Source organism: Haemorhous mexicanus, chromosome 2, assembly GCF_027477595.1.
Source record: "Haemorhous mexicanus isolate bHaeMex1 chromosome 2, bHaeMex1.pri, whole genome shotgun sequence".
Taxonomy (NCBI): Eukaryota; Metazoa; Chordata; class Aves; order Passeriformes; family Fringillidae; genus Haemorhous; species Haemorhous mexicanus.
In genome coordinates this window covers 113,540,439-113,564,376 of record NC_082342.1, presented here as the reverse complement: position 1 = coordinate 113,564,376, position 23,938 = coordinate 113,540,439, and the positions used below count along the sequence as shown (strand labels likewise).

The 23,938-nt window shown below is 40.4% G+C and overlaps 1 protein-coding gene across 1 annotated transcript in view; it reads right to left on the bottom strand.

Annotated features, from left to right (window-relative positions):
- Window positions 1-1,960: 1,960 nt before the first annotated feature.
- Window positions 1,961-23,938, bottom strand: part of LANCL3 (LanC like family member 3) — a 37,803-nt gene continuing 15,825 nt past the window's right edge. Inside the window, exons 2-5 of the mRNA XM_059839956.1 lie at window positions 11,486-11,609; window positions 10,515-10,712; window positions 9,351-9,558; window positions 1,961-8,314 (exon numbers count right to left, since the gene is read on the bottom strand). Coding sequence (XP_059695939.1) covers window positions 8,155-8,314; window positions 9,351-9,558; window positions 10,515-10,712; window positions 11,486-11,609 — 690 coding nt within the window. The 3' untranslated portion in view covers window positions 1,961-8,154. The remainder of the gene's footprint in view (window positions 8,315-9,350; window positions 9,559-10,514; window positions 10,713-11,485; window positions 11,610-23,938) is intronic.

The window sequence follows — 23,938 nt, the reverse complement described above, 5'->3', positions numbered from 1 at the left end:
GGGGCCCAGTCCCCGGCAGAGGGAGCGCCGCTCTCGCCGCTGGCCCGCGGCCTCTGCAGCCCGGGGCTGGATCCGGGCCGGGGCTCGATCCTGTCCGGGCTTGGATCCTGCCCGGTGCTGGATTCTGGCCTGGGCTGGATCCTGGCTGGGCTGGAAGCGGAGGAAGGTTCCTCGGCGGTGTACGGGGAGCTCCCCCTCATCGTGTCTCCTTCAGCCGTCAGACACGGAGCTGAACTGGGGGCTGGTGGGAAGGGGCGAGCGGGTGGCCCTGAGGGCACTTGGTCAGCCTGGGGGATCGCACAGCCACGGCATCGCTTAGGCCGGAGAAGAACCACACCATGGCACTGAGTGCCACGTCCAGGCTTCCCTGAAGCACCTCCAGGGACGGTGACTCCACCACTTCCCTGGGCAGCACATTCCAATGTCTAATCATCCTTTCTGTGAAGAAATTCCTCCTATTGCCCAACCTAAACCTCCCCTGGTGCAGCTTAAGATCATGTCCTTTAGTCCTATCACTGTTTGCCTGTGAGAAGAGATCGTCCCCCACCTGGCTACACCCTCCCGTCAGGGACCTGTAGAGAGTGATAAAATACAGATCTGAAAGGAAGACACAAGGGCTTTTCTTCCTTCTGTACCAGGAAGAAAAGAACCCCGTGCCACAATAAAGGGCGAGAGATGATTTAATTAATAAACAAACAAACCAACCCCACATCAAAACCAAAGAAAGGCAGAAAAGGAGTTGTGAGTGCCAGAGAGGCTCCCCTGATGCACTCACCTCAGAGTCCCTGATCAGGGCAGTGTGGCAGTGTCAGAGGTGCCCTTTTAGCTCTTTGCCAGGTGGCTCTCCTCTTGCTTGCCAGACCTTTTCTTTCAAGGGCCACAGAACCCTAAGCCCTGCTGTGACACCAGCTGTTGACCTGCAGTATTTGCCTGCTGTCTCTGGGCCCTTCCCCCTCACCAGCAGGATCCTTTCTCCCTCACCAAAATTCTGGAGTCCTTCTGGAGATGTGTACGGTCACCCCAGCAGTATGACTGATGCCTGCATGGGTGAGCAGCACAAGGTGACAGCCTTAGGAGAAGACAAGCATTTGTAATCCCTCCATTAAATCATGAACCTGAGCACCTGGCAAGAAACAAAACTGAGGTACCAAGCCAGGTTGGCAGATGGTGCCTGTGTCCTGCACAGGAGTTCCCAGTCATTGCTTCTCTCCTCCTCTTGGTGCAGGTACTTGGTTCATGCTCAGCTGGCTCTGGTGATAGATCTTGTTTCTTCCTGCCTGTTCCCAGGTAACTGCTGATCACCCTGTGGGGGTTAGCTACAGACCTGGGACCTACGGGTCCCAGAGGAAAGCAAGAGGCACAAGAGGAAAGCAAGACAAGAAGTCTGAGATACTGTTAATGGCATAACACTACTGGCTACTTCTGCTTATCTGCTACTGTTCTTTAATGCAAGTTAGGGTGTCACCAGATTTACACAAAAAGTGCCAATAAACACTTGGCCGTTTCTTTAACTACTACACTGGCAACTCTGGAGTCCCATTGCTCAACTCAAGTTGAGCTAAGCTCATGATGACAAAGATGGAAACCTTGTTGTGGGCAGGCCAAGGTAAATTTAATGCTTCTATTCCTCAGTGGGAATGGAGAGTCTTTCTGGAAAGGGAAGAGGCTATGGAAACTGAGATTTAAGCAGACTGCCAATAAATACCTGAAAATAAATACCTAGAGTGGGAAACTCTAATCTACAGGCCAAAAGCAACCTGTCTTGTGGGAAACTACCATAAGGTGTTTTACCTAAGCACTGTGTGTAGCCTGGATGATTTATCTCATTCTAAAATGATTTCTTTTACTTTTGATAACCACTGAAAAGCTTTTGGAGCACTGAGTCATGATTATTCTGGAAGAAAGTGTTGCCAGCACTATGAAAGGTAAGTACAGAAATAAACAATCCAATGCAAAATCATATTGTTCAAGGCTGGACTTTTATTTAAGGCAAAATATAATCACAGCTTTAATATTCATAAGATGGATATACACAGTTTGTTCTGCCACTATGAAGCTTAGTATTATCACTGCTTTTAAAAAGCTATAAAATCTAGTTTCTATCATAATCTACAATACAAAACTAATACAATAAACACATTCTGAAAGATCACAGTGTTTAAAATATTAGAAAAGCAGGGGTCCTGCTTTCAAACAATAAGGTGCATCTCTAAAGAATCAAACCAGGCTTGATTCTACAGGCCTGTACCACATCATGGCTGTGAATGGCTATAACACTGAGAAACCAATCTAGGGTGTGGCACATACTCAAGGAATGAACATCACACACTGGAATATACTGAATAATCAAGTGTCACCAACACAAACTAGACATTAAATAATGCCATTTAAGTTCCCTGTACTTTTTATTTGTATTGGTATTCACGAATATTGCAGAGATATCGAGATAAAATGTGTATAAATTGCCATCAAACAGGGCCCTGCATATGCAAACACCTGTGCTTTCCTCATACCATGCAAACAAGCCTTACTAATTCCATGGGACTCATGTGTAAAGGAAAGTTTGTAGGCCTGGGGTCTGGAATGACATAGTTTTACCCCTCTTTCACACATGTGGAAAGAGCTACCTTACATGCCTGGAATCAAGCAGAGGTTCACCACGGACATCAGCAGGTGGCCTATCAGGCTCTTAAAATGAGTGCAGAAGGCCAATTTAGTGGCAAAACCAGACCATTGTTAAAGGACATCCTTCTCTCTTGTGTGGTCATGGTAATGAAGACAGAAGCAAAGTTAAATTTCTGGTCAGACAGCTCTCTTCTCTTCTATATGATACAAAACTATATGTTGGACTAGAATCTGTTTTCTATTCTCTGTAGGATATATTTGACTTAAGGACTTCTACATAGTCATACAATGCTGTTGCTGGATATCAGTACACAATAAAATCTCTTGTATTCAAATATCATTAGACCACTTGGCAAAATAAGCTTTGAATTAATTTTCTGCCATTCTAGTTGGTATTGCTGTACTTGACCTAAATGCCTCCATCTTCTCTTTCAGTCATGCCATGAACAAAGTCAAGGGACTCCCTTCTAAGCATTAAAAATAAATATAGCCTTATGTATTTTCAAGCAGATTGCTATTTATAATTTTTTTTTGAGAGCATGATGTAGAATTTCCAATACACGAGGTGCAGGACCAATGGTGACAGTACAAATTAGCCAAGTGTAATAATTCAAAGGCAGATTAAAAAGTTGGTGCTATTGGCTTCTTGAATGTATTTTTTTAAACTGCCTTATCATGGATAGTGCACATAATTTCTGTTCCATTAAAAGATAGGAGTGGGCAGTAGGTTCAGCTACAGACAACTCCTTCACAGGCAAATGTTTCTTAACATTTGATGACTTTGCTGTAATGGCAATGGACTGCTGTTCAAGGCAGCTGAAACATGCACAGTGCTTACTGTACCACTACCTGTGCAATGAAACACTGTGCTATTCCTTTGGAAAATGCCTATTCACATCCCTAAATTGCTGTATTGTTTTGTGGGCCCTGAGCATTTTTGGCTTATGGCTTTGAAGTATGTTCCCCTCATCGTGGGATTTTTGGTCGTTTTCTTATTTCTTTTCAATTTAGCTTTCTGCTGTTAGTCTTAGACATATTTATATAAACTGAAATGTCTTCTCAGAGCAGTCCAGGCTGTGCTGCCAGCCAGCAATTGTTAGCTCTTCAGAGCAAGATTACTCTTTGAAAATCAATCGGGCAATTTTAGTCCTGATATACTAATCTTCCTACAGACTAGAATATGCACTCATGCCAGTGAATATTCAAGGTATGTAGAAGATTACTGCACCTGAGATTTACTTGGCAGACCTCAGAGATCCAAAGAACAAGGATATAGTCTCAAAATGCATGCATACAATAAAATAGGTCACTGTTGGCATAAAACATGCAGTATGTTGGCAGATGCTGTAACTGTATATGCAGAAAACTATATGAGTACAAAAACTTGATTGCTTATCAAAGTTTCCATTTGCACATATTGCCCCTCCATGTTTCTGAATACAGCAGATGCCTATAGTTCATTTTTATCACAGTATTAAAAAAAAATTCAGTATTCTTGTCATATTCTTTTCATTTCCATATATAATCAGTATTAGAACATCAAAGTGGCATTACTTAATTTGAAAGGGTAGCAATAAAGGTGATCCCTTTACTTGCATTCCCTTATGTATATTTCCCAGAACTACTTAAAAGTGAATTTTGGAATGTTTAGCCATTTCACTTGGTTTCAGTTGTCCTGACAGAACTGAAACACTGAAGCATGAAGAAGTGACCATGCTCCCTAGAAGTCTCTGTTTTATTTAATGAAGTAAAACACCAGTGACAGTTGTTATAAAGGATAATGATTTTTCCTTAGCAGGTGGGAAATGGCACAGCCAGAGAGAAGAGACCATCTGGGAGCATGAAATAATGTCATGCAAGTTAGTAGAACACCCTGCTTAAGCAAAATCAATCAATCTTATTTTCAAGAACAAAAGATCTGGGCTGCTTCTTCAGCCTCCTCAAGTTATTCAAAGGTTGGGAAACAAAGGCAGGGAAATTGAAGGCAACAATGATGCAATCAAAGCAGATATTGAAAGCATTGGCACAAAATAAACATGTTATTATGATGAGAAGTTGTGAGTAGCAATTAAAAATAAAGATATATTTGTTAAAACTGTACTGCTTGTAAAACTTACAGCATCTGGTTCTGTGAATCCTGAAATCAATAAATCTGAATACTACAGATCTAGCTTCCCTCAAAATTATTCCCTGACATTAATCTATGGATGGCAGGCTAAAAGTCATGAACAGTATATAGCTCCTTAAACTGATGTGTAATCTACAGCTTTACTCACAAAGAGCACCACACAAACACAGGTACATCACAAATAAGCACCAATACCCACATAATGCATCCTCTTTGCTTTAACAGCATAATCAGAAATACTATTATATCACTTAAATTCCTATTGCCTACACTTTAGAAACGAAACACAAGCAAGAAACTAATGTGCAAACATGACGTAGTTTCTGTGTTTTACACCCTGAAACAGGCTTCTCGACTTTCCCACAACACAGTCTTTTGTCACAGCACCAGGGCAGAATCTGTTCAGGAATACATTTTCCAGTACATAAGGGCCCAGTTTGGGAGCAGGAGGAGAGAGCATTCCATGGAGTATGTCTAGCAAAGGTTGCAAGGTTGATTTCTCAAAGCAGGAAGGGTACACAGAGGACCTTACTTTTTATTACACTGAAAAGTGCTGACAGCTCTACTCAGGTTGCTGATTTGTCAATGTCTTAAAAGCAGCAAATAAAGATTGCAACAGAATGTTTGTAACAGCATATATAGTCTAGAGAAAAAATCAGGTAAGACAATAAAGAGGGGAAAGATGAAAAAACCCTGCTGATTTAATGAGCTGCATTTTCCAAAGAGCCCTGGGATGTACTTGAACTGTGTTCAGAAGCTGTGACTGCAGCACACCTAGAAGCCACCTTAACCCAGCTGGGTCAGGTAAGAAAAGCCACAAATCTCTGAGAGTGAGCTCAAACTGCCATGTCTGAGGAAAGAGATGAACAAATATGTTCCAAGGTTTTTACCAGCTGTATCCCATGAGACTGGATGTTCGTTTACTGCCCTTGCCAGAGTCAGTGCTGAACTCACATAACCTGCAGAGATGTTTGGCACCTAGATTTCAAACACTGGGTGGTTCCATGAGTTTTCTCATTGTTGAATGGACTAACTCTTACTCAAATAACTGTTTTGTCTCTCCAAAACATGTGGCTTCATATACAGAGAATGGTTGTGGGGACAGGAGATCTGTTTTGAGTGTGCTGTTGTTGATCACAACACAGAGAAGATCAGTCTCCTCTGAATGTGAATTGGAAGAAATTCTACAGAGAGACAGGAAAAACCACTAGAAAACTGACACTGAGCTCAATGTTTATTCCCTGGCATTTGTGAAGAATCACATTTAGAAGAAGTGGATAGGCCAAGTTTTACCTTCCTTAAACTTATCTTAAGAAGGCTCCAATTATGAAATATAGGATCCAAATGTGTTACAGGAACCAACTAGATAAAAAATCCTAATGGATTTGGGATCTTCACTACTGACAGTTGGCTCTGCTCTGATCTAACAGGAGCACTTCCACAGGGCTGGGCAGAGCACACTCCCATATCCATTGACTTTTTGATTCAGCCTTTTGTGTACACCCTCCCTATGGAATTCATCCCTCTGTGAGCACACATCTCACTGCTCAGTAACCAGGTAAGTGACATTAGTGGCTTTCTTAAAAGACCATACAGCCTTTTAACTTATGTATTTTAATAAATACATAACAAATGTAAATTGAGTTTTAACATTTTCATTCACTAAAAGATACCTAAATTCTTCACAAACTGATAGAGAACTGCATTGCTTTATTCACCAGTTAACTATGGTTATTTCTGTGATTAAGTAATTAATTAGAGCTGCACAGTGCAAGACAGAGTAACAGAAATCCTATGCAGCTCATAATAATGTGAGCCATCTCATTTAAATAACAGTGGCAAGAGCAGGAAGAGATTATTATATTAAAATGTGGGAGGATTTCAAGACCCAGCTCCATCTTATAGCCTGATCAAAGCCCACTGAAATGAAATGGGAACTTTAATCCATTAGGCATTAAAAATAAAGAAATTGTAATCTCCTCCAGCTGAAAATGCAGGAAGAGGGACTGCATTGTTTGGCAGTGCATGTACAGCAGCTTTTTCTCTCCAACTTCAGTTTTTGACATATTCCCGATTTGTCTTTAGATATATTATTAACATATAAATAAAAATAAATAAATAGTAAATAGATTTTAAATACAGATATTAATTTTCTATTTTTTAGTACAAATCTATGTTAGTGTTTTCTTTAGCTCTCAAGTACCATTCCATCATATCTATAATACATAGAAAACACCATATATTTGCAACTATACGTGCTAGTGCAACTAGTATTGAACAACCCATTTATTTCTACCTAAATTATTTTCTAGCTAAAAATCATTTGGGCATATACATTATCTTGCTAATTAGGAAAAAAAAGCAATTTTGAGTTTTGTTATGAGGTTTTTTGTGAGGATCAGTATGCCACCCCATGATTGCATTCACTTTGCAGGGTTTGTAGTGAAGAATTCATCAAGGAAAACAGGTTTTCCATCATCTGAAAAACTTAGGGTACTGTTCAGAAATGCTGCTATAAGTAATTAATTTTTAAAGGAAGCTTTTGTATCTCTGAACAATACTTATCTAGCAATGCTGTATCATGAAGAAAGCATCTGCCTGCTGTATCTTTGCTACAGAACTTTTCAATCAAAGTCTTCTCCATGGCTCCACCCATCTTCCACGTGACAGGGAAAATACTGACAAGACATGACACAGTTACAGTAGATCAGAAAGGAGACCAGCTCCTTGCCACAGACTGAGCTTTAAAAGGAAGGGTCCAATTCAGTACCCATTTACACACATAAGACCCCACTTGCTGAAATGAACTGTGAAACTGCAGCCTGAACACTCAGCTATCTACAGAACTGCCATTATATGAGGACCAAAGAGCTCAAAGATACAGATTTTCCTAATACATGTTACTAAAACTAGCAGATGTGGTTCAGGATAAAAAAGTCCCAGATTTTGCCTTTGTGCAGTGCAGTGACATGTCTACAACACCCTCCCCAATTAGTGAATTGCTCCATTAATGATTTTTGCAGTACTCTTTTTAAAACCTACTGGGTGCATCACTGTTTCTTTGCAGGTCTCTGCAATTCTAGCTTGCCTTTTTTTCACCAGATTAAAAGTCTGATAATGCCCCTTTCTCTCTCACTTGAATATTTAGATAAATATCTACAACATCAGATTCAATCAGCTCCCCCATTTTTTTCCCCACTGACCTATTTATTTTGACCACACACTTCCCCCCCGCCCCAAGCCCCAGTGTGTGTTGTTTTTGATCTGACTCCCAGCTACATTAAGGCTAGCATTAGTGGTACCCCAGCTCATTTTGTACATAGCCTGTCTGGAAAAGTAAGTGGAACTGCAGGTGCCCTCTCCCACTACCTCCAGGATGTGGCCCTGGAGAACATCAGTCTTTAGACAAAGACACTGAAGAGAGGAAACTCGGCTTGGTTGGGTTGCAGCAAGTCAGTCAGGAAACACACAGTTCCTGAAAATCCTTCATACAGGCTATATACACTTTCTAGTGCCCGGGAACCAGACTTAAATTCTTCTGTAAATAAGAACTCAGCAAACCTAAGAGAGAAAAAAAAAAGAGTTTGTTATTACTTTATGTTCCTCTCTACTTGTTTGGAAGCATCATTTTAATAATACTCAGTAATTCAAGAAAGCAAAATGATCAGTATTGAACCTTTTCTGCAAATTCTACACTATCCAATTTCCACAAGAAACTGAGATTCATTAGATCCAGAAGAGACTAACCTTTGCAATCTGTGTGTGCATTATGCTTGTTTAAGAGCTATAAACTTCTGTTTTCTGTAAGATGTATCATTAAACAAATACTTTCTGATAACTTTTAGGATACAAGCAATGTTTTACATCAATGGAACAAATTTTGTAATGCTAAAATAGCTACACAAATTTAAAAAATAGGCAAAGGGCTGAAAATCAGTCATCTTAATTACTATACCACTTCCCCTTGTTATTCTGTGCTGTAAGGAAAACAGTAACAAACATGGAATAGTATGTTTTTAAACAGGTACAGTAAACTAGAGATACATAGTTAAAGATAACTGCAGCACTACGGCAGAATTTTTACTGGACCACATGTGTTTGCACTCAGACAAAACAGAATTAACCCCACTAGCTAAGCTAAAGGTGAGAATGAGAAATGAAAAAAAAAATAAAATAACTACACACCACATCCTATACTTACTTTTAACTTCTAATAATACAGAATAGTGTTAAATGCTCTAAAAAAAATCCTAACAAATCATGTTTTACTCTACTCCTGGACTTGGGTACACAGCTTGTGTGAGTTCTGCCATCACATCAGGATGAGACCTGGATGCATGTGACCCCTCCACATCCAGCCCAGTTCCCTCTGTAGGAACCAAGCTCCTGGGCAGGGAGGGAGCCTGGGAGAACCCAGGCAGCCTGGAAGGAAACTGCAGAGCTCCCACAGAGTGCACCCACCCCAGAACTCACAGCCAGAATTGATCTTGAACTTAAATATTCGGGTTACATCCGAGGGTGGTGATCACAGACTCTGCTTTATCAGTGTTCCTCAAACTTTTGGTATTACCTAAATCCAGAAGACAGGAATGCTCACCTCTGTGCCCTGTATATGTATTTGGAGTTCCCAGTGAGCCTGTACAGCAGCAGGAACACATAAGCACTACCAGCCACCCCGTGGCATATGCCAGGGCCCTTCTTCAGGAGGCCTTTCTGCCAGGTGAGCTCTCCACAGCGGATACAAGTGTCCAGATACTGAGGCTTCTTGGAAACCAGGTAAGCTTTGGCAAACAGATATGCAATGCCTAGGAAAAGAGCAGTGAGATTGTCTTTTTTAATAAGCACACCAAGGGTTTTGAAGAACACCTAAGAAAATAAAGATTAATACACTAAAAAACTGCAGGCTCGTGCTCTACACATGTCAGTGTAGCCTCTAAATGCTCCATGAGGGGGAGTATCTGCTATGCTAAAAACACACAGTAAATGTAATTATCCACCCCCTGTGACAATACCACTTTCAATCTTTTCAAGGCATTACTGAATTTCAGGGTTTACTCCAACATTCCCAGATTTCCATGATTTTAAAAGAGAAGTCACATTTTTGCCTTTAAACACTAAAAACTTAGCACTATCTTCTATTGGCTCCAAATCCCCATTCACCTCACCTGCTTACACTGATAGAAACACAAGGATGGGCAAGGTAATTTCTTACACTGGCAACAGATACAAATTTTTACTAAATGAGAAAAAGAAACTCACTTTTTTCCCCCCAATTAGGCCTACACTGCTTTATTCTAGTTGTACACAGTTATGCATACTAACTTCTGCTAAAAAAAAAGCTATTTGGCTTATTTTTAGAGGGGATTTAAATAAATTAATCAGAATCTTCACCAGAGCACTGCACAGCTCAGTTCACAGTAACCTTATGGGAATGCACATGACACATAACCAACTCAAGTGCCTAAGGAGATGTTCAGCTGACTTGTGGTCTGAAATGAACAAACACTGGAGTAGCTGAAGTGTTCTTGTAAGCTACATCTGTGTTATTACCCAAGAACAGTGATGGGATACAGGTTTTTCTGGGGAAGAACAACAGCAATTAATGAATTTCCCCACCTCAGTGTGTAACTTCTTTATGTCCTTTGGGTTTTTTTTCACTTTGGTCGAATTTAACCTGAGATTATCTTCTACATGGAATCACCTAATGTGGAAAAGCAACGTGATCAGCATCTGGCTGTGCAAAGATCAATGGGAAAAGAACCTGGAGCTCCATGGCACCAGTGCACCAGCTCGTTCTCCCTCTCAATGGTCTCCCCCAGCTCAGGGGGCCAGTTGCTGTTCTGCTCCTGGTCCATCAGGAAATCCACACTCTGCCACACCAGCTCCTGATCTGCTGGCTGCAGGTACTCATAATAGGAGAGCAACATCTGCAGGATTGAGGAAAGCCCATGTGCTGCACCTGCAAAGAACAGAAACAAGTGAATTAGAGGGTGAGTTTAGGTCCTGTCTGCACCTCATTGCAACTTTCCCTTGGGATAGATTTCCTTGTCAAGAGCATGGCTCCTTCATCTTATTCATGCATACTGGAATAGTGCTTGGAATAAAAGATTTCTAGGTGCCTAACACCATATTTTACTACTTCTGTCATTTCTAGTTGCTCTAGCTTTGCAAAAAATATGTATGAATTCCTTCTGCTCTCACTCTGATATGACTGAAACTCACTGTAGGAAGTTAAACTGAACCTGAACTGAATTCTGTTTCAAGGTGTTACTCTTCTTAACACACTGCTGAATCTGGGCCATATATTTGCATTTGCTGAATGCAAATTGAAATGGGGCCATAAATTGGTATTTCCAGTTACTGACTGTCAGCATCAGTGAGCTAACACCTAAATTTCAGTGCCAGAACTGTCTGTACTTGCCAGGGTCTGTGAAACACACAACTCAGTGACTGCTCTCTCTGCTCTCCTGGCAGGAACTGTGAACCAATCTCACACTTTCTGCAGTGATTCTGTGCCTTGAGAAGCCCACAAGGGCCCTGCTCAGTGGCCTTTCACCTCTGCTTCAGGTGAGCTCCAACCCAGCTGCCCATGAGGAGGAAGAGGATGGATGGTCCCAGCTGGTTCAGGAGAAATCCCACACTCTAGATTTCAGGTATTTTATTCCTGAAGTGCCTGCTAGCTCAGCATCTCCACACAGCACATCCTGAGAGGTGTTGGTGTGTTTTACTCACCAAGATACTCTGTTCCATAGTAGGAATACATCAGTGGGACTGGTTTCCTCTTCTTCACTGCATACTGTTTTCCTGATTCTAGTATGGCCAGGCAAATTGATTTAATTTGTGCTGCAGTCAGGACCTAAACACAAACATCAAACAAACACCAAGTCTATGATTTCATTTTTAAGACATTTTTCAGGAGTCTGCTTTTCTGCCAGTGCACAGGATGCAGTACTGCCTTTAATCTTATAAATATGCTGTAATGTACATCATTATTAGGAGTTCCTTACATAACACAGTTGATTTACATAATGTTTCTCAAAACCAGAGTTTCATCCTGTCTCAGGAAGTGAATGTCAAATCTTTAGCTGCACAGATGAGGTGAAAAGAGGCCCTGCAAGAGTCTATCCTTCCCAGAAATCCTTCAGTCTGATGGAAGCTGACAACAAGCAGCAGGCAAGCTGCAGAACAGCAGCCTCCAGACTGGGGGAAGAGGCATTAGGAGAAGACAAAGGAAAAGATGAAAGAAGTAAATGTTACAGGCTTTATTGGGACACACCAACCCAGACAGATTTTCCTACAGACAAGATAAAAAAAAAAAAAAAGGAAGAAAGGAAGAGTTACTAAATTGTTACTAAATCACTACTACATATGAGGGTTCAGAAACCTCTTAGTAAAAGAATCAGACTTTCTTAATACAAGAAAATGCTAAAAAAAATGGAGTGCAAGACAGGCTTCCATGAAGATAGGCTAGCTATGCTTGTGGGACTTTAGCATCACAAACAGGTTAATGTAGTCCCTAAAAATGACTAATGCCTTACTCTTAGAGGTGTCAGAAGTAAGACTGACAAATCACACATTTCATCAGACATGAACTTTTCCATGTTAATGATCTAAAGCATTCAGTGAGAGATCAGTTTTACAGGGTTTAATTACAACTCTAATTACATGCAATTCACTGCAGTCATCAGCACAGTCCTGTGTCAGCCACACCTGGACATTACTGACCAACACCTAGGCCAATTAAATAATTTAGCCAAAGTACTGTTTTAGCTTTAGGGGAAAGCCCATATGGCAGCAGTACTTTGAAGAAACATATTTCAACTTGTGAAAAGAGAACTGAGAAATCTAAAAGGAAGAATGACACAGAAAAAAAAAAAGGAAAAGGCTGTACAAATGGTCTTAACAAGATAAACAGCAATCCTAAAATTAACTACAATACCAGAAAATATTGTCTTGAAATGTTTCTGAACACATTTGGTTTTGCTATAATTTGTATTATCATAGGATTGACAATTACTTCTTCAAGTTTAAAAAATACTGATAGGTTTAATATGGAGACAACATCTGTTATAAACTATATCTTCTCATTTGGGCTGTAAAAGATGCTACAGATAATTAATGTCACTTAAAACTTGACTGAAAAATAATGGTTGAAAGACCTTGTTTGTGTGTCTCACCTTGCTCCATGATAACAAGGGATTTTATTTCAGCTGCTCCAAATGACTCTGGTATTTGTACAACCTGGAGAACAACCTAGTTCTCATCTTGATTAGAGTTCTTTAATGTCACTGCAGTAGAATTAAACAAGCCATTAACATCTGGAAACGTCACTCATTTCCAGTCATTTTTAAATTAATTGTCTTACCTTCACAGAATTTAAAGAGATGTTTTGAATCTTAGCAAATGAGGAGAGCAAATACACGGTGAGAACCACTGAATTCTATCCAGAGCTCTCATTTCACTGCCTTGAAATTTGGGACCTACTCCTCTGAATTCCATACCTTGTAAAAGCATTAATAAGATCATCCCTTAAAAATAAATGTGAAGGATAAGTTCTTCTAATTGTAATTCTGAAAAGCATGTGGGTTAGAAAAATCTTAATCAGTTCATCTTCTGTATGTAATGATTCCTTCACTAAATATTGTCAGCTAGCTTTCAATACAAACCATGTTTTGCTAAGCTTATTTTTATGTTCAGCACATTTAATTTTTAAATTGAATTAATGACTGTTTTAGAATGCTTATTGTGTATTTTAAATGGATATAAATGTCTATCTAAATCCAGCCTTCCACAATGCTGCATAAAGAAGTATCAGCTAGATAAGAATGCACTGTTCACTGTTTTTAAATACAAAGTAAGTATAAAAAGACAAAACACTTGAGCACTATGAATACCTAAGTCTATAGATTAGTACAGTCTAGACTAAGTATAAGTATACCCTTTTGGCTGGCACAATGAAATATGCTAATGAATGTCACCTCTTTCTCAGAATGCAAAAGCAGCCCATATGCAAAGACAGATGAAAAACAGTATTTAAAAGCATGAATGAATGGTAGAAATCAACCCACCTGACCCACTTCCACATGACCAAAGAAAATGGGAAAGTAAATGACCTGTGGATCTTGAAAACAGCCTTATTTCTGGCCTCTTGGACTGATCTGTGGGCTTACACCACATAGATATGTCCTAACTAACAGTTAAATAAATAAATCTTTATCTTGACTACAAACACCTCTTACCAAGTCACTCAATTCACAGTCATTGTAGGGTTGTTGCTTGTTTCCCAAAACATTTAAGTATGAAGGATTTGCATTTGCTCCTTATTCTGGCAAATGGCTGACTGGAACAGAAACTCTGACTTACCATCATTATTAGTGGCCTGCCAAAGGCTGAATAATCAGCAATCATATATAAGATCTCCATTGGTTTGACACATTTTACTTCAATCAATTTTGTGTTAAAATCTCCTTAGATTTCTGTCACCTTACAAGAAAAAAAATAAAATCTGTTGCTTGTCTCTGTATGCTCCCTCACAGTATCTTTAAAAAACCAGGTAAATCTTATGGCCAAAACAACAATAAAATACATTAATCATAACCAAAGACAGTGCAACTGTGGTCTTACAAACTTCCTTTTCATTTCAGTGTAGTTGCAATGCTTCCTTGCCCCTGGGAATTACTGAAGTAATGTTTAATTAGGGACAGAAAAGAAACAGACTGATCATCCTCAGACTTTGAAGGGATAAATCCTATATTGATATCATGTCCTCTAGAGCCATCAGATGCTTTGATGTAGAATAAAGCCAATATGAGAATATGCTACCTAGAAAAAAAATTCATACTTGAGATAAGATACATGTTTTGAGAAAATTCTTGAATGTCACTTAATATGAACATGGGTAAAATAATTCTTTATCATATCAGTACTTGAATGGAAGTCTAATGACACTAAGAGATATATTGCTAGTGCTTTAAAATTTCACCTAATTCCTTTTTGTATTCTTGAAGACATTGCAACCTGTTTTACCAAAGAATTACAGAATGGTTTGGGTTGAAGGCACCCTAAAGACCATTTAGTTCCAAGTCCCCCACCATGCGTAGGGACACCTTCTACTAGACCAGGTTGCTCAAAGCCCTGTCCACCCTGGCTTTGAACAACTTTTCCAGAACAACCTGTTCCAGTGTCTCACCACCCTCACAGCAAGGAATTCCTTCCCAATACTTAGATGTAAGCTGCCTTCTTTCAGTCTAAAGCCATTCCCCATTGTCCTGTCACTACATGCCCATGTAAAAAGCCCCTCTTAATCTGTCAGCTGTTTATCAAACACACACATCATACATGTTCCTTTTCCTGGTTAAGTAGAGGTGGCCTGCCCACTTTAGTCAAAAGAGGTGATTTTGTCTAAGTTGATGTTAGAAATGTTTATTTTAGCCTCCTCACTAGACTGAAGCTTGGAATACGTGCATTCCACATTCTCCCTGCAATTTCTGTATCAATTGGTCGCTGGAGCTCTTTATTTTCTATTTTACATCATTGTCCAGTGATGCTGAGTGCTGCCAAATAATTGCTTCACTCACACTGGTGACAGCTGCATTCCCATACACCTGTTACTTTGAGCACAACACATAGGGAGCACTTTAATTCTATTTGTACCACTGTCTGTATCTAGGAGCCTGACTTGCAGTAAAAAAAGCCACTGTGATTGTTCATAAAGTCTCTCCATTTTTCTCTGGTGCCACTGCAGACAATATGCCTTTTCCCATAAAGGCACTCAACAATTTTGTGAATTATTTAAGAAAGGTCTTTTTTTCAGTAAATCCCTGTTAAAAGGCAGCCAGGAAGTGCAATGTCTACAGCAATCACAGAGCATCGTTCTGCTTTTTGTTAGCAATCTCTCACCCTGAAATTGTTTAGCTGGAAGTCAATAATTTCACAACTCCTTTTAATCTACTAAAAAGAGATTTTGCAATTATTGGTTATGACAGTGTTAAGCCCCACGTATGTATTTTGAAAAATGCAGACAGAAGTCTTGACCTTGAGGATTAGGCAGAAAGCATCAGGACGAGCTGTTCTGATTAGAGTAACATTTTCAGCACTTTTTCATTCCTCTGAATGCTTGTACAAACCCCTTGGCTCATTTTGAAAACCACTGCTACATCAAACTGCATACTGTATGGAGTGTATTTGATGACTGTAAGCTTTTAATTCTTTTAACAGTTCTGTATTTATTTCCTTAGAGCTCTTTCCTGTGACAGAAGGCATTACTGAAATCAAGTATCATGATCTTTTGATAGGTGCATGAGCACTTTCAGGAGGTAACAGCTACAGTTACATTATTGCATAAAAAACCTTCTATGTACATAAAACCATTTTATTATGCATCTAACACATCAAATCTCTCTCTGTTATACTTCTAACAAGCCACTTACATGAATTTGATCGTACACTATTTCTGATGCAGTACAAAGTGTCAAAATAAGCTGAAGAAAATGGGTCAGTCTGCAAATAACATAACAGGAGCTTTGCCATTGCTCTCCTATGCTGGGAGCCCAGCAGAGGGAGCTTGTGAATTAGTTATAATAACTCAAAATGCTGCAAAAAATGACATACATATTTGTGCTCAGCAAGACAGCAGATACTGGTAATTTCATGATACTTACTGCAGCACGTGGCATTTCAGTTCATTCCTTAAGCTTGATCTTTTCCTGCCAAAGACAGGGACTGGCATTGTTCAGGAACCTTTCCATGCAATGTCACAGCCAAGTTTTTCTCTTTCAGATGATTGTAACACCTGAAGCCATGGAAGAGCAGCAGGCACAATAACAGGATCTGCCTCCCCTTAGTGTTATTCCAGTTTGATTGATCTACCTCTCCTTTGGCACAGCTCCAAGTACATGGACACAGAAGCTCGTGAGTCTGCTTCCCTCATGAGCACTGTCAAGTACACTTCTTTTAAAGATAAAAAATATATGGTTTTAAATCTCCTGAAAACTTTGGTCAATAAATTGGATTAGTTTCAGAAGTACTGTTCCTAATGCAGTCTGTCTGATGCTGTAACAGCACCATGTATTGTCTTGAGAGTGTACTTCAGATTTCTCACAGTAACACAACTGACAGTGACAGTGTAGCTAGACTCAAAACAATTGTGGGAATCTATAAAATCAGGGGGATTTGGGAACCCCTGCAAAAGACAGACCTCAGAGACAGCAGAACTGTGATTAGAGTTAAGCAGTAGCCATGAGATACGTCAGCAGAAAAATTCTGTAAAAAGTAGAAAAGGACAAGTAGAACAATGGTCTGTGTATTAATGCTTGTCTAGAATAACTCCCTAAGCTGCAGAAAAGTTTATCTAGTGAGATATTAGGAAGTTCTGAGCTTAATAATGGAGCTCTGTGCATTGTGTTTTAAGGCTCACAAGCAGGTATTGTATTCAAAATAAGCAAACATTGTTTAACCAAAGGTATGTGTGCTTACAACAGTTGGATGGAACCACTGTCAATGTGCTTTTGCTTTGTGTGATTGCTCAAAAAACTTATAAAGTACGTTGTAACATTAAGTTCTTTGTCTACTGCCTGAGATGTGAGCTGGTGACATCTTCCCATTGTCATAACCATGCGACTGATGCTGGAAAATAAAACAGCTCAAAGCACGTTCCTAGCAGTCCTGTCCTATTTGTGATTTGTACATAGTCCCCAGCCAGTGATAAACAACTACTGCTAGGATTCTGCCAGTTCACTGGAAAATGGTACTAGACTGCAATCTTGAGTAAGTCAGACTTCCCAATAGATCCCATTGGCACTGCTTGTTTTTAACATGTGAATTTGGGTGGTTCTGAGGCTTGCTCTTTGCCTCAGCATCATGGAGCAGAAAAGCCAGTCCTGTCCTGTTTTGTGGGTCACTGATCACGACTCCAATCAGAAACCAAAGGCTGTCTTTACTCTTGATAAATTAGATTACTGGTAAATAAGACAATACAGAAGCTTTGTTACATTAACAGAGTACAAAACTTCCACAGGTCCTACCTGCCAGGACTGGTAGCACTGAACCCATCAAATTCTGCTGTTAAACCTGTCCTTCAGAAGGGGAACATGAAGTGTTGCAGAAAAGGATGGAGCACAACTGTCACTGTAGACAGGTGGCTTGCTCAGAGCAGCTGGTGCTGCTACGCAGTTGGTCAAATGCAATGAGCATCTCAATTCCTTATGTCTCCACTTAAAAATTGAGTTTCAAAGAAAAACAACTGGCTCTTTGTGTGGCATTCACATTCTCTGAACATGATTCCTTCGCCCAGGGTTTTTCTCCTGGGAGGCTGAAAGGCAGCGAGAGGCCTCAGAGAAAAGAAAAACAATTCTTGTCTCATTTGCTTCTCCTGTGTTGTGCCCATGTGGAATGTGTTTGGAGATTGTTTACCCACAGGTGATTGCTTGACTGGAGTTGTTTTGATTCTCTTGCCAATTATGGCCAAACTGTGTCGGGGCTCTGGAAAGAGTCACAAGTTTTCATTATTATCTTTTAAGCATTCAGTAAGGAGCTTTTCTGTATTCTTTAGTATAATTTAGTATAGTATTCTTTAATATAATATAGTATAATAAAGTAATAAATTAGCCTTCTGAGAAAATGGAGATGCTTTGCTCTTCCCTGCCATAGGGCTTGCCATGAATTTACAATACCTTTGTGGTGGGTGACAACATTTGGGGTCTTTGTGTACACTGTCCACACTTCTCTCCCTTGTGATTTTCACTGATGGGCGTTTTCATTTGTCCTAAGGTAAGAACACCAGGCAGGAACTGGAGGAGTGCCCAGCTGGCCCAACCTCCAGCAGCATTTTACCCCCTTTTGCAGGCTGATGTGCACCACAGTCAGTGGCAATAATCACAATTTCCCCCATGCTGGAATGCACTCAGCTCCCTGGCAGGAGGGTGCAGCCAGGTGGGCACTGGCCTCTTCTTCCAGGTAACCAGGGACAGGACAAGAGGACAGAGTCTGAAGCTGTGCCAGGGGAGGTTTAGCTTGGACATTAGGAAGAACTTCTTCACAGAAAGGATGATTAGACATTGGAACAGACTTCCCAGGAGTCCCTGTCCCTGGAGATGTTTAAGGAAAGACTGGATGCAGTGCCATGGTCTGACTGACACATTGGTGTTCAGTCACAGATTGGATCTGATGATCCCAGAGGTCTTTTCCAACCTGATTGTTCCTGGGATTCTGTGATTATGCAAGCAATCACACAGTTCCTCCTGCATTCTTTTCTTAGGACACCTAGGTGTTCTCATCTTAGGACAAATCACAATGCCCAGCAGACACAAGGGGAAGGGAGAGGGTGTGTGTGGAAGGGAAGGAAGCACAAGAAGACATGAGTATCTTTTGTTGCTGCTGCACTTTTCTTCAAACTCCCCCTACCCTGGGTCAATGAAGAGAGAGGGAAACATGAGTTTCTCTCAGTTACACTCAGGCTCCCAACACCTCTTACTCTGCTGCACCAGGGCATGGCTGGATACCTCTATCAAGTTGTAAAACAGTGGCTCTCCCAGATCTTGGGAAGGAAAAACAGTTCTCCATCACTATCATTACTTGAAGAAAGTAGGGAAGCACCAGCCCCTGCTCTCTGCTGCTGGAGAAATAAAGCAGGAGGATGCCAAGGAACAGATCCCAGATCAGAACAGTTCAGATAATCACCATGACTGAGGAGGTACCAGTTTGCCCACTGAGAGCTGAGGTCCTGCTCAGCAGCAAAGCCAGCAGGGCATTTCTCAGGAGGACAAGTCCAATCACAGGAGAAGGGAGGTATCCCGGGATGCACTCCTGTGCTGAGGCTTCTGAACAGCAGCTGTCTGCACCCCAGCTGCATTTCTCTGCTGCCTAGTCGAGGGTTAGAGTTACCACAGAGCACAGAGAGCCAACACTTTAATTTCAAGCATCTCTCCCTAGAATTGCACCCAAATTCAAGAGCATGAATTGAAAAGCGTGTTTAAAAACATTAAAAAGATTTGCAAATTAAGTGAGAAACAAACCCAGCACTGCTTGGAGAGGCTTTTTCTTACATTACAGAATTCTACCCCAACCTTTTTCAACAGATATGTAAAATCCTTTTTTTTTTTTTTTTCCTTTTTCACTGTTATTATTGACTGGCCACTTAATGCATGGCTGAGCAATTATGGGGCCACAGACCCTGGGAACTGGCAAAAATGGATGTATCAGAGATCACCTTTCTGCAATCCAGATCCTTGTATGGAGCTCCTGTGTATCAACCACTCCTTCACCAGACCCAGGAGCAGTTTATGAGAGCTGCAAATAAGCAGATTACTGCTGCAGGGATACTGCTTTCCTTCCCATTCTCCCCTCACAGGTAGGAAGAAGATTATTCATGCATAAACTTCATCAGTGGGAAATCCTTTGACTCTGTTTAGTCTCAGTCAGAAAGTAAATCAGTGCATGAGCTCTGTAATTGGCTCATGCCAAAAACACAGCAGAGTTGTCAATTCCTGATGGGAGATTTATCCTTCTGCACTCCAGACAGGTGTCCCTGACAGTGCTGCATGATGATGACAAACACCTTCCAAGCTGGGCACCTTGCACTCCTGTAGGGGTAACAGTGTGCTGTGGCTGTGCTGCCCCAGGATCCCATCCCATTTGTAACACTACCAAGCAAGGAACATCTGCTCTCCCTGTGTATACTGGATCAGCTTACTGCCCCTTAACAGCAGCTCTGGAAGTGATTCCATGCCTTCATCTGTTCCACAGACATTTCCTGTGGTAGCAAAGCTGTCCTGGTGCTTGGACTGGTTCATGAATGCAATCTATGCAGGGGCATAAGAAGTACTATCCATTCTTCCAGCTCCTGAGCAGCAGGAAACAGGATTCATGAGACTGTCCTTGCAAGAGACAAAATCTTTGTAACCAGCAATGAGAGATTCTCCCCCCACCCCCCCACCCCAAAACATTGCATTAACCCCTGGCTTTAGTCTGAATTTAAAAATGATGCAAGTCCAGTTCATTCAGGCACCATCACTTGCTCCTGGGAACTCAGGCAGGCTGCTTCTTGGGAAAAGGAATTTATTACTGCTTGTACACATTTGCAGGTCAGCACGAGATGGGCAGAACTCAATTTCAAGCTAGTCAGTAAAGGCTAAGATTAGTCAAAAGGAAATTGACCTAGGCTTAGGGTTCTACAAATGAAAATGTCAACTGTATCTGGAAACCAAAGAAAGCTGATGAGCCATATCTCAAGATGACTTGAAGGTCTCCAGAAAGAACTGGACACTTCTGTTCCTTCATTCTTCTACTTAATCAGTAAGAGGTGTGAGATCCAAAAAAACCCCAAATTAAACTAAGAGATTATACTTAAAAGCAACTATGTAATAGAACAAATTAAAAGTAGAGGATGAGGACAGAGAGAGATTGATTGCTAATTCCTTGAGAATGTTTCTAAGGAAGCTCATCATTCAATTCATCTTAAGTAACACCATATCTTAATCACTGCCAGTAATGGAAAAGAGCCTTCTCAGCCTCATGCAGCACTTTATTTTTTCAATTTGTCAAAGTCACTTCAACTATTAGATCATTCTTATGGCTTTTAATATCAAAGTCCTCATTGACCTGAATGGGTCCTGACTGTGGAGACTTACTCCTGGCAAATATCAAGTAAGAAATTCTGAAAATTTTACAAGTTTGTTAGGGTTTCTTTGTCTTGCTAGTAACACCAAAGGGCTGGCTCATGATTTGTTGGGACTGATAATTCTGTCCAAGTTAGCCCTTAAAGACTGAGACTTCAGGAACATGAATTACTTGACAGAGTAAAATGCTGACCTCTCTTGCAGAAGCTGAGTAGAGACAATTGACAGATACAGTTGAGGAAATGTCCAACTCTTCAAACACGGATCCTACTCTCATTTCAGTCAGTTTGGAGAGAACTGACTAGCCCATGCACTGTCATTCATTGCTCTAAACCAATGTGGAGTGCACGGTTAGTGGCAATAAAAAATATTTGGGCTTTTAAAATCACTTTTTTCCAAGTCTGGGCATACTTCATGCCCATTGAAAAAAAGCTTCTTTTATAAGCAGTAGTTCTCTCTCAGACTCTCAAAGAACTGTCAACAAATATTCTCAAGAAGACTGTCTCCTGTGATGAGCCAGGCAACATGTCTTCTGCATCTAAATGAAAGAGACTAAAAATTGCAGTTGAGGTATGAGGCATGACTCCCCTGAAGCCAGAATTCCAAATAACGTATTTTCTGTGGAGGCAGAGCACAAGCTCTACTTGTGCTATACATCTTCTTTGCTACCACAAATACATTGTTTGAAGAATTAAAATAAAATTATTAAAATTAAGAGGTTTGAAAAAATAAAATAAAGGATTGCAGTTTAAATACACACCAGCAAATTGCATTGGATCAAATTATCTCTCATCTTGCTTGATAGTCAGTTTAACAGGAATTCACTTTCAAACTAATATATCCTAGGTCATGGTTCACAGATGCAGCTGAGACTGTCAGACATTTACAGTTTTCCATGGAGAATTTTTTTTCTGACAGGACTACAGGATTTGGCCTGGACTACACCTGTCAAAAACATTTTACCACTTTTCAACGAATCAAATATTACAATGTAAGCAGTTGTACATCCACTTAGTTTTACATACAAAGCGTGTTGCTGGGTGTCATAGGTTCATTCTTTCTTCTTTTTTTGGCTTCCTTGGGGTTTTGTTCAGTATTGTTGACACAGTTGCAACTCACAAAATATATTAGGGACATTTGAAATGCAGAAAAGAGAGACTTCATTCCATACATTTTTAGGCAGCCTTTTATTTTTTTCCCTCTTTATGTTAAAATTACTGCATTCCTCATCTGTCACTATCATCCAGTCCTTTTATGTTCCTCATGTAAGAATTCCCAATGTACTTCCAGTGCCTGCAGGCTTCTTTTGGGAGTGTTCAGACCTCCTCCTCCTGTACAAGTGAGCGTGCGTCATACACAGGCTTTACCAAGCTAAATAAGAAAACAGAAACATCTCCTCAAAGCCTCGTGGCAGAAGTGCTGGAACCAAAAAAAAAAATGATGGAGGTGGAGAGGCTGAAGAAAGCAGCATTTGGAAAACTATCCATAAAAGACTGTACAGCTTGTTACTGTTAAAACTTGCAGAAATGAACTACTACCTATTTTTTCATTTGTTTCAAATTAAGGCTCAGAAAGAGAACACAGTTCTGCCAGCATCAGAGGCTCCCAACTACCATGCCTTCAATGCACTGGGGGTTTTTTTCCACATTTAATATGAATAAAAGCTTGGGCTTCCATGCTAACATGCTGCCTAGGGATGCACAGAATGCCCCCTGTATAGTCCAGGTACAGCTGTAACACCTCAGTACCTCAGAGGAGTCCCTGACCTGCTGGAAATGTGACACTCAGGGAGGAGAAGGACCCAAACTGTGTGTGACAATTCTCTCAGAGCTGAGAGCAGGGCTGCTATCTCTGCTCCGTGTATGGCAGCACTGCAGAAAGCAAACAGAAAGTGTTATGATGCATGAGAGTAACACTGAAATGATTATTTAACAGCTACTTTAGCACTGATTGCTTTGTTCTTTCTTCTTGTTCTCCCGCTATTGAAATAAACAAAACAAACAAAACAAGAAGTCAAGCAGAAACAAGGACTTTAGAGGTAATTAAGAAATCCTTCTAAGTGAAGCTAACATCTGTTTTCTGGACAGGAGATAATATGTTAAAGGAGATAACATGTTAAAGAACACAAAAAGATACTTGATCTTGCAATGTGTGAACAAAATGACAGTTTATGAAAAGCTGCAAATTTAAAGGCAAAATATCTCTGCACCCCCAAGACTCAAGTAAGCTAGGGAAATTACTTCTGCAAAATTTAGCTGAGTCCACTCACACTGTGCAATTTTAATAAACCAACTGAACTTTTCCATAATTGAGAATTTTTAGAAAGATCTTCTGCTTGGCTGCTGGAAGTGCTCCACTGCTCCAACTCCAATTCATGTAATCCTACATGAATTAAATTTTAATTCTTCATAGCCCATGTTGTGTAAATAAATAATTTAACACCTTTCAACTCATCCAATATTACAATGTAAGAACATTTCTTCCTGACTGCGAGAGACTGGGATGTTAATAGTTAATGACTGAAACAATTTCCCATTTGTGGGAAATGTTAATAGTTAATGACTGAAACAAT